At 43.4% G+C, this 11,568-nt stretch overlaps 1 protein-coding gene across 1 annotated transcript in view; it reads right to left on the reverse strand.

Moving 5' to 3' along the window:
• Positions 1-65: 65 nt before the first annotated feature.
• Positions 66-11,568, reverse strand: part of si:ch1073-416j23.1 (rac GTPase-activating protein 1) — a 28,237-nt gene continuing 16,734 nt past the window's right edge. The window contains exons 12-27 of the mRNA XM_042224745.1: positions 10,913-10,985; positions 10,782-10,835; positions 10,558-10,656; positions 9,846-9,984; positions 9,111-9,241; positions 7,367-7,540; positions 5,679-5,774; positions 5,279-5,477; positions 5,114-5,219; positions 4,679-4,811; positions 3,762-3,870; positions 3,481-3,577; positions 1,813-3,256; positions 1,682-1,743; positions 697-1,592; positions 66-625 (exon numbers count right to left, since the gene is read on the reverse strand). Coding sequence (XP_042080679.1) covers positions 3,211-3,256; positions 3,481-3,577; positions 3,762-3,870; positions 4,679-4,811; positions 5,114-5,219; positions 5,279-5,477; positions 5,679-5,774; positions 7,367-7,540; positions 9,111-9,241; positions 9,846-9,984; positions 10,558-10,656; positions 10,782-10,835; positions 10,913-10,985 — 1,456 coding nt within the window. The 3' untranslated portion in view covers positions 66-625; positions 697-1,592; positions 1,682-1,743; positions 1,813-3,210. The remainder of the gene's footprint in view (positions 626-696; positions 1,593-1,681; positions 1,744-1,812; positions 3,257-3,480; positions 3,578-3,761; positions 3,871-4,678; positions 4,812-5,113; positions 5,220-5,278; positions 5,478-5,678; positions 5,775-7,366; positions 7,541-9,110; positions 9,242-9,845; positions 9,985-10,557; positions 10,657-10,781; positions 10,836-10,912; positions 10,986-11,568) is intronic.

Here is an 11,568-nt window from a genome sequence, read left to right on the forward strand (position 1 = left end):
CTCATGGTTTCCTGCATTTTTAAAAAAAAAAAAAAAAAAAAAAAAAAAACCAAAGACCACAAAAACACAACCCACACTATACACACTTTCCACATCAGCTGAAGTTTGACCCAAGAGTTAATATAATTTGTAGAGTTCAAGACTGGAATTGACAAGATCAGAAACTGCATTTGTTCAAATGTATAAAAACGAATGAGATTCCCCATACCAGATCGGTAAAGGCCTGGGTTAAGGATCAGTTCTATTTTTAATACCACCAAATCACAGCTGCCCCAAAGTGCTTAATATTGAAAGTTGAAAACCCTACAACTTCAAGTCAATGCAAGAGTCAGATGATCAAGCACTTTCCAGCAGAATTTTGATGCCTACTTTCAACACTGTATAATAAAGGAGCAAGAAAATCCATGGGATACCTTTTCTTTGCAACTAGAGCCAGAATCTAGCACTGTTGGAGCACACCAAGCAGCTCAGGCTGTAGCCTTTGGGATCAGTTACTTGATAGAAGTGAAACAAATCATTTAAACATCGAATTACAATCAAATGCACAGAACACTCAGCTTTATTAAAGTCTTTATTCCATATCCAAAAGGCTTCTTGAAAGCAGATACATGCTCTTCAGTTTCACCTGCAAGATTAAGAAGAAATAAGTCAATTAAAAGGACCTTCAGTCATTAATGCTTCACTGCATGTAGCTACCTCATTAGACTTTTATCCCTTGAAATCCACTCGCACGTCTTGGGTACTGTGGCAGTACAGGACTCAGAGGATGGTGGCCCAAGATATTATTAGAATATTTGGAGTGAGAAAGTACTTCTCTTCCTCGCTGGTAGCCAGTTCCAGTCTGGACAAGATGCGACGAAGGCAATGAAGGTACCTGAGGGAGCAGCGCAACCATACCTAGTGGCACCTCATAAGTAGACCAGGCATTGAAGTCAGGGAAGGGACGTGGTGGCATCCAGTTCCATGGGTGGTAAGGAAAGAAGAACTTAATACAGGATAATTTTGATAAGGAACACCACCAAGGAATGAATAACCATTAGACCACGTTGGGCGAACCTCTCCAATGGGGCCAACAGGAGCAAAGGACCAGCCTCCTGGAGAGCTTCTAGGGCCAACCCATCCTCCACTGGAGCTCCCAAGGCTGAAGGACCAGCCTCCTGGGCCAACTGCTACCCCAGTGGAGCTCCCAGGAATAAAAGACCAATGTCCTGCAGAGCTGCTAATCCCTCCTCCACTGGTGCTCCCAGGGCTAAAAGACCAACTTCCTGCAGAGCTGCCAGGGCCAACCCCTCTGGCAGTGGAGCCAGCAGATCCAGAATCAACTCCACCTCCATTGGAGCTGCCAGAGCCAAAGGACCAGCCTCCTGCAGAGCTGCAACAGCTAACTTCCCCTCCAGCAGAACCATTGTGTTCAGGGCCAGAATCGAGTTCTCCTCCAGTAGAACCATTAGGTCCAGAGCCAGAACCAGCCTCTTCTCCAGTAGAACCACTAGATCCAGGGCCAGAACCAGCCTCTCCGCCAGTAGAGCCATCATGTCCAGGGTTAGTGCCAGCACTTATAGCACTGGCAGTTACAGCTTGACTAGTTTGCCCTGAATTAAAAGATTTCAACTAAATGTAAGCTTGTAAAACAAAGTTAATTTGAGCTTCTAGGCATTCTGAAGTTGAAGGAATAGCTTACCTTTCATTGTTACAGAGAAACAAGATCCACTGCTGAAAAGCAGGAAACAAATGCAGGAAACCCTGTGAAAAAACAAACAAGTCTCTGTAGATAAACTACTAAATCAGACAGCATTAAATTTCACTACTCACTTCAAAACAAGCTTGAGCCCCATGTCTAACTCAAAAAGCAGCACGACTCATCTACAGCAAGTTGGGATGAAAAACATGGAGGTGCTGCTGCAGGTTTGTGCTTTAACTGGTGTGTGGTTGCTGTTCACTTTATATTGGTGCAGTTGCAATTACAGTGATTAACCACACCTGGTAAAACCTGCATTTAGCTTGCAACTTGGAAGTGTTTTACCGATCTACTGAACAGTTAGGAGCAAATGAGTGTAACAGGTTGTCAACCTAATCTTATATTGTTTATATACTGCCTGCTTTTTCTTTTTTCAAACAGTCAATATTTTCAGGTTAGTATTGTGGAACTTTGACTTAAAAATGAAATATTGGGATAAATTGAAAATCTAAGATAACATAAAAGCTATTTTTAAAAAACATTTCTGACTTATACTTTTGTTTTTTCCCAGTACAGGAAACAAGCCTCCATAGATATGACCTGTGATTCTGAACGTACAATTCTTATGTTTTAATGAACACTTAAACTTAATTTAGATTATGTTTCAAAAACCAACATTTTAAATCCTTCCAGGCATTTCAGATGGCTGTGGAGTTGCAAGACTTGCTTTTTGAACATTTTATTCAGAGGGTTACACCAACAAAGATGAAGTGACAGTCCAAAACTAACTCGACTTTCTTCTTACTGTTCCATACACAGTTGTAAGAAACCTGATGTAGGAACATATGATGGGTTTACTCATGCCAGCAATGTTTTTGTGTTACTTGGGGAGCGGCTTAGACACAGGAATGTATTTTCAGCTCACTAGCAGTAGAATTTTGGCACCCAGTTATCCTGCTGCATTTATTTACAGGCCATAATACCCTTTATTCAGTGAACATTATTGTATTTAGAAGACTTGGTTCACTGTCCGTAGAGTTAGCGGCACACTGCAACATCTAAAACCAAGATGATTGACAGTCAATGCAATTTTTCTTTAATGTTTGAAGACATCAGTTCTTGCACAGCTGAGGGTCAGCATCACCTGCAGAAACAAAGAAAAAAATATATATATATATACACACACACAAGTAACGCGTTACTGCCCATCTCTGTTCAGAACAGACCCTTTGTTTACTGGGTCATTATCAACGAACTTCATGTGAAACCCAGAGACTAGGAAGGAAAGGAGAAAAAGGTGTCCAGGAAGTAAAAAACCAAAAGGGCTGATCTCGACAGGAAGGAGATCAACGGTTTCAAATGAAATGAAAGTCACAGCAAAGAATAGGACATCACGTTTTATTCCAACTTGTAATTTTTTAAAGTGCCTCGATAACAAACTTCATGTGGTTAGCATGAAATCTATAAAAATGATCATCAGGCCAAGGTCCAGCATTAGTGTGTGCTCAAACAGGTTAGAGGTTCAACATCTGTCAGCTGGGCGACGTGAAGAATTTCCTCGCTGGCTCTGGTCGACCTCTGAGGACAAAACAAACAAACCATGACATGAGAGAACTGAAACAACAACGCTAATATCTTTAACTTGCATTAAAGGGCTGCACTTATACTGGGAAAACTAAAACCCAGAAATTCTCCCAGTCTTAGAACTAAAGTTGATTTTACTAATACGCATCAGCCCCATGATCTTCCTCAGTATTTGCTCAAGAGTTTGTGGATGTTGCGTTAACGCGGCGTGGTCTTACGCATTGGCCCGGTTCCTGACTCGCCCTCTCACAGATCTTCCTGCTGTAGCTTGGTAACTGTTTAACTCTGGAGATGTCAGCGGCTGGAAGAAACGACCTGAGAGGAAAATTTTTATATATATTAAAAAACAAAAACAAAGGTTCAGTGCTTCCTTCTTTGTATTAAGAGGTCCAGTTACACTGTGAAAGAAAACAAAGGAGGCTGAAGCAGTCGGACGATTCACAGCGATGGTTAAAGAGGCCTCAGGTTTCCCGAAAAATTAAAAAAGGTGCACACTCACCTTGCCCTTCCCTCTGGCCCAGCTTACTGGTGGAGGAAGAGGGGGGGATTTGGCCAATGAGGATACGCCTCCAGTAATCTTCAGGGAGGGACAACAGGCGGCAGACAACCTGCAGTGAGAGCAACGAGAGCACTCAAAATGAACTCTGAAGATGCAGAGGATAGAGAAATTTATACTATAAAGACATTTGAAAGCAGTGTTACCTAGAAACACTTTTCACATTGCATGTGCGATCCACACAGAAATGTGGTCTCAATTGTGAGTTAAGTGTCGTGATATATGGAGATTATTATGCATGTTTTATTTTGCTGGTTTATTGGTGTAATTTAAATCCACAATGTCATGTAAGTTCCCTGTTGCCAGGAGAGTGTATAACACTTTGGACAGTAGGGGGCAGCAGCGTGCTTTGGGAACTGAGTTTTCCATTCTGGCAAGACTGACCAGGCAGCGTGGCGCCTGTGTTCACTTTCTCTCCTGTTTTACAGGATCGTAATCTGGCTACGCGCCCATCATAGTGGGGCCTGTAACACATGCACAAACTGTGATACGAAAGCTTAAATCAAGGCAGAATGGACGACATCACTGCTGGACTGAACGGATCACAGGTGGATGCAGAGCTGGGTCAGAGCACGTAGTGAAGGTGTTCAGGAGTGGGCAGGTCGCCAACTGTGCAGACTGTAAAATCCGGAGCAGAGCCGCCGACCGAGACTGTGTCAGGCCTGAAGAGCCGGGGGCAACAGGGTTAGGGTTACTGAAATTTGTTCTTACTTTGTAGCAGCTACGAGGTCAGATATCAAATGCTAGCAGTGACCGGTTCAGTCTGTTTGTACTTTATCGTGACTGAAACCAACCATTATCCAAAATTCAACTCAATTATCCCCCCCCACCTTCCGGTCTGGATATTTAGAGAGGCTGACCTTCAGCTGAGTGTTGGTGTCTCTCAAGATGGTGCTGGGTGATGGCTCAGGCATCCCGTGACCCACAATGGTTGGGCCGAACACCCGGGACAAGTTATTCTGGTCCATCTGGCACTGAGGACTCCTCATCACCCTCAAACATTAAGAGCAGTTAAAAAAAAGAAAAACACACACACACACACACACACACACACACACACACACACACACACACACACACACACACACACACACACACACACACACACACTTTACTTTGGTGATTTATTTATATTACATTAGGTCACAACAGCTGCCTTGAGGTGACCACCTTCTGAAAAAGGACCCAGAAAGCACCAAAGCTCAGAAAGAAAAAGCCTTAAAATCCCAAAGTGCTCATCTGCAGCTCTTCAGGCGTACTCGAATTCTGTGTGGAGACTTCGTGGAAGGACTTACTTGTGTAAATGAATCATGAGGAAGGCAAGGGTGTCCCTGTTGGCCTTTGGCAGCTCTGCTATGGCCTGATACATGGTAGCTGAGCAGTTGTCTTCATCAGTCAGCTCTGAAAAGACATGACATTAGGCGCTGTCTCAGCTCTGGAATTTAAAGGTCTGAACATACCTGAAGCCTCCATAAAGGTCCTGTGCAGTCTGAAGGTGATCATAGGTTCATTCAGCTTCCTCAGGAAGTCTTTCAGCAGTCCGCAGACCACATGGACATCTTGGACTTTACTGAGCATCAGAGCAGATTTCCCCTGAAGGAAGCAGTCTCTGAGCTCCTTTACCAGACGCTCACCTCCAGGAACTCTGTACAGGCCTCTCTGCAGACACAGGTTAGACATACAGGAAGTGCATGCTGGGGACAGGACTCCAGGAAGTTTTCTTTATCCACATCCTTGCATGCACAGCCCTCTACTACAGGAGGATCCAACCCTCATGTATTCCCAGAGTATCAGAACAAACAGCTGTCTTTATAATTGATACATCCATAAACCCAAATGATCAAAACCGTAACGGCTCACCTCCTGCAGGCCCCTCCTCTCGATTTCGGCCACGCAGTCCACAATCAGCTGAGGCACTCTGGGATGAGTCTGAGGAGCAAAGTCCTCCAACGAGTCCTGAACAAAGTTACTTTATTTATACCCATAGCTAAATTTGCTTTATGGAAAAAAAAGATAGCATTTGGCATCCCTTCAAAAACACACATACCTAATAAAAACCTGACTATAGTACTTTAAACATTTCAAATCGAAAAACAGTTCTTATTTAATTCAGTGACAGCAACAGGGACAAAGCAGTGGAGGCAAGTGTTATAACTTGTCCTGCATCTTGGAAATAAAACCTCCGTCCTGAGGAAAGAAGCTGAAATTCACCCCGTAGAGGATGGGAACCATTTTTAAGGCTTGATCCTCTGTACCTGCTTAGAGTACAGGGAGACTGTGGCTCACCTATCAGACGACTGGACCGTCTCACTGATTCAGCGAGTTTTTCTCTGTGACAGAGGTCTGACTGAACCGTGCCATCAAACAAAAGGATAAAACTGACTGAGAATGACATTTTCATGAATGACAAAACAAAGTTAACATTTTTCGGTCAGTGTCAAATGAGCACGTTTCCTGAGGCAATAAAGGAGCTGGTGATACTTTTTTACTAACTGATTTGCAATTTTGTTCAGTTTTTCATTGATTATGGTCCCAAGATTTTTATATGATTGAACTTGCTTGACTTGCTGACCTTTAATTAAAGTGACTCCGTGCCCATTTTGTTGTTTCTTAAAATCAATAACTTCATCTTTAGTTTTAAATATGTTCATTGGAGATAAGACTCCTCCCACCACTGAACAAAGTCATCAATGACTGGACCGTGGCCAGTTTCACCCTCTTTCAGTAAGCTGACAATAACAGAGTCACCTGCATATTTAATGACGGCCCTGTTTTCATGTCTGCCCTGACACGTGTTTGTATAGAGAATGAATAATAAGGGCGATAAGACGCACCCTTGGGGAGAACCTGTGGAGGAGAACACTGGGTCAGACTGAACCCCATTCATTCTAAGTCTTTGTGACCCATTTGTTAAAATATCTACAATCCAGCCCAACGGGTTTTTCCTGATTTCAAACTGATCTAAAAGTCTTGGGGCTGTACAAGCGCAGGCTTTCAATTACACAGCTGTTGTCCAGCTGTTTCACCTCTGTTCCTCACCCCCAACCTGCCGCAGTAGATAGCCTCCCCTCCCTGAGCCCGGTTCTGATGGAAGCTTTTCCTTCCCACTGTCCCCAAGCGTTTGCTCACAAGGCGTCGTCCGATTGTTTTCTGTATCATTGTACGATATAAGGAGTCTTGAGGCAACTGTTGTGATTTTGCGCCGTGTAAATAAAACTGAATTGTATTTCACCTGAGCAGTTAAAGAGCCATCCCTGAAAATAAAATAGCTGTTCAATTTCAAGATGGGATCTACTGGCCTTTCAGAGTTGTGCATTTAATTATCAATTTATGACGAAGGTTTAAACAGTCCTGCACCAGGAACCTTTTTCTCTAGAAATGTCCAAACATACAACAGTAATCGAGTGACGAGCAAAACAGACGGAAACTAAACCAGCTCACTAAAGTCGCCCTGTCGTCCACGAACACAACCAACTGAAATGACTGCCGCAGGTTTATTGTGATGCATATTATGATGTCACAGTGAAGCCCCTCCCTCCAGCTCACACCTTAGCTGCCGTTTGAGTTGTACTTCCTGCCGTGGCATTGAAGGCTGTGCAGCCATCAGCGAACTTCTGTCGACACTCCGGATGAGCAACCACGCGACAGTTCCTGCACTTCACCACCATCTTACCAAAGCGGATCCTCTTCCCACACGGCGTGCAGGTCTCCGGCCGGATCACCTGGAGGGAAATGACACGTTACTCCATCAGAGGTGATGTCGGAGCAGCTTGAATGTAAACATCAAGGAGGTTGCACCCCATGATGGGAATATCGGCATTACCCTATTGTTGCAATGCTGTTACCAACATGAAAATGCAGCGTGGGCACGAATGCTGCTGATTGGCTGAGAAAGAGTACAGTAGCCACGGTAAACCAGCCAACTTAAACTTAGGTGTGGGGCGATCGTGGCTCAAGAGTTGGGAGTTCGCCTTGTAATCGGAAGGTTGCCGGTTGGAGCCCCGGCTTGGACAGTCTCGGTCGTTGTGTCCTTGGGCAAGACACTTCACCTACCGCCTGCTGGTGGTGGTCAGAGGGGCCGATGGTGCGATATGGCAGCCTCGCTTCTGTCAGTCTGCCCCAGGACAGCTGTGGCTACAACTTATAGCTGCCTCCACCAGTGTGTGAATGGGTGGATGACTGGGTGTGTAAAGCGCTTTGGGGGACTAGTAAAAGCGCTATACAAATACAGGCCATTTACCATTCACGTACAAACAGATATGGACAGTGAGCACATAAACAACAATTCAAAGGAAGCATTTAAGTGGAAGTACAGACATCACTTTTCTGTCTAAGAGATAAAAAGGCAAGAAACTGTATCTGTAAGAATGTGTAAGCAATTTGAATCTCATGATACATCACATGCTTCAACAAAACTAGTCGCCAAGAATGAGGGCGGTGATGCTAGCAGGCGCAGCCCAAACCCCGATGAGGCTAACACGAGCTCGGAGAATAACAAGGTGACACCATCCAAGCTTGATTTCTCTCCTCCACAAACATCTGTGACACGGACGGAATTAAAACAGCCTGAGCGGCAGGTATGTCATCAAGAACATGCTGCTTTATCTACAGTGGATGGTTGGATGGATGTGGCCAATAAGAATGCTTTATATTTGAATATAAGCAGAGGGCATTAAAACAGGAAACTCTAATACGACTCTACTGTGAGAACAGCACTCATGTGACTTGAGATGGATTGTCAAAGACAGCCATGGATGTTACATTTTGATTCCTTAGTTTTGTTATACAGTGAACCTATTGTTTCAGTATTACACTGAAATCACTTTAGCGTGGAAGAAAACACTTGTTCAGCCACGACGATCTGACATTGTGACGGTTTGGCTTCTTTAATTTGCTCAAAAAGCATAAAAGTTTTATTGTACACTTATTACATAGCCAGGTGCAGCCTGCTGACGTGGAATAAATATAAAAAAGGTCGTTTTTTTATTGTTCTGTTATTACAACATGTGGAAATAACTCCACAGCAGTTACATGATGTCCAACCTGTGTCTATAATATCGTCACAGTGACATTTGAACAGTTTAGATTGTTTCCTGTTACTTCCTTCTGGTAAGTTCATTTATTTCAATGTATTCAGTTTTATAATAAACTACTGAACATACTAAAATGTATATAGTCAAGTATAGTAAACATTTTTCCAAAGTAACGCAAATGTTACTTTTATATTACCATAACCAAGTTACTAACTCAGTTACTTCCACAAAAAAGTAAATGGCCCAACGCTCGTCGTACCGTCTTTGACACAAAGGTGTGTTTGGAGGCTTTCTGGTCTCTGCCAATGTTCCCGACTTTCTCCTCGACCAGAGCTTCACCCTCAGGACCGGGGACCGAGTCATTGCAGGGAAACCACACCGAGGTCTGGCCTGAAGGACAGAGTGCAAAACACGGGTTGTCTCACCTGTTCTGACAGCAACAGATTAAAAGAAACAAACAAAAAAAAAAGAGGCTAAAAGAGAAACTCCTCTGACTGATTCTCTGATCGGTCGTCTAAAGCATGATGTCCAAAGCAGCCCAACTGTAGTGAACCTGGTAGATCCTCATTCTTTAAAAGCAGAGGTCTTGTCATTAATCCGTCACTGGTCTGGACATGAAGCTGAAATGAATTAAAAATCTATCCATCCAGCATACAGGCAGCCCCTCAAACGAGCCCCCCAGTGAGTAAACTTACTAAAGTTTGGAGTGAAGAGTATGATTCGGTGCTTCAGGACTGCTTTGGTGCTAAAAACTGCGTTGTGTTTAAGACTGCACAGACACCTTAATATTGCATGCTCTGTATATATTATGACTGAATGCTGAAACTACTTGCACTTTCAATTCTGTTTACACCCACATATGAGCTACAAGATCTACAAAGCACTGTTTTACTTATTATTACCTTCTTTTAGTTGTGTGAATCGAATCTGCAAAGTAAGAATTCGCTCTGCGAACGTGACAACAAACATCTTGTATCTTGAATGTAGAGCTGACCTCCTGCTGAGACGCTACACTCCTGGGTGATAGTCTGGGGAGAGTTTTCGGAGGTTTCCTGAGTGATTCCCAGCACCATGTGGACCTGGCCTCCAGTGTCATTAGAAATGATGGAGGCCTTCACAACGGTCTCCACCTCCTGAGTAAGTTCAAAGAATCAGAGCCACAGGAGAGCCTTTAGAAACATGTTTTATGGCGGTTCCTCTGCAGAGGCTATCAGGACGACTTTCATAGTTTGAGTCAGTGGAGGCATCAGAAACGTTCAGGTACAGCAGGAACAAACAGAACTTTAAGCAGTTAATTCTTCTGTTCATTAATGACTTTGTTGTGGTAGATTTAAAATCAACATGGAAAATCACCAGCCACTTCATTAGGTACAACTGTTCAACTGATTGGTTAATCAGATACTTGCATTAACAACCACACAGCAGTGAATCATTCAGAACAGAAAGTGAGTCTGAACTTAAATTGTTGTTGGTCTGCATTTCAGAAACTGCTGATCTGCTGGGATTTTTCCACCAACCATCTCCGAGTTCACAGAAACAGAAGACCACACCTGTCCCGGCAGCTAGCCAATTGTAATTTCTAATGATATCACTGCCATGTTCCTTCCAGCTCTTTGTTAATCTGCCCCATAAAGAATTAAGAAAAGGCCCAGCCTAGTACTAACAAGGCGAGGTCAAGTGAGAACATAACATCTCAGTCGGTTCACCTTCTCCACAGTTTTCCTCTCCAGAAGCTCTGCTGACAAGTTCCTGCCTCTGCTTCGTTTCCTGACCGTAGCACCAACAGGCAGACCCATCGAGGAACGCTGTGGAGAACAGCATATCATCAGAAAGCCAGGGGAGCAGAGGCTGCACCCTGCACCACCGGCGAAATGTTTCCACGCAAAATCTGATGGATGAACAAACAAGTAAATATATGACGGCGTGTTACCCTCCTCTCTCTCGCTCGAGACCTCAGCGGTTGGATCACAGTTGTGTCCAAATCCTGAAACACCATGACAAAGAATGTTAAAGTGTTCTTACACTGCAGGCATGGTGCACGTGTCGGGTTAATGTTCGTACCACATCGTCGTCGGTGCGATCGTAGCTGATGTCAGAGTGAGACAGGAAGGACGACTCATCGATCACAGGCAACCTGACAAAGAGTTTTATCATCTTTAGTGAAAAGTCTTCACTCCGTTTCAAACAGACTTTACAGAGGAGGACTCTGCTTCTTTAACCTGCATTCTCTCTAATGCCCAGCAGGTGGCAGCTCTGACCTTATTACTGGTCCCTGAGCTCAGTAAACTCTTTCCTGCTTTAAGGTCTGATTGAGATTAGAGATGGCACGATACCACTTTTTTATGTCTGATACTGATATGGTGTTTTTAATCAATAAAACTGTTTTTTAAATATCTTGCTGCATTTTGTATAAGTTCATACTCAAGTTTAAAAACACAGTACAAACACTAAAGCTATCCTGTTACACCTGTGTGTGAAAAACACACTGCACCCAAAATATTTCATAGTTCAGCAAAACTGATCAATCTAATAAATTTAAACCTGCACCATCCTCCCTGTTCTGGTGTTTTAAAGAGTACTTAGCAGAAATATTAAACAACCTAACAGGGCTGCAAACTCCCAGCAAAAAAATAAATAAATAAAAAATAGTGAACCCCCCCACCCTCCACCTCATGATGCTTAATCGATGTAATCAACTTTAATTTGATGCAGTGTGG

This window comes from Haplochromis burtoni, unplaced genomic scaffold, assembly GCF_018398535.1.
Source record: "Haplochromis burtoni strain Fernald_Lab_line unplaced genomic scaffold, NCSU_Asbu1 Contig_148, whole genome shotgun sequence".
NCBI classification, from domain to species: domain Eukaryota; kingdom Metazoa; phylum Chordata; class Actinopteri; order Cichliformes; family Cichlidae; genus Haplochromis; species Haplochromis burtoni.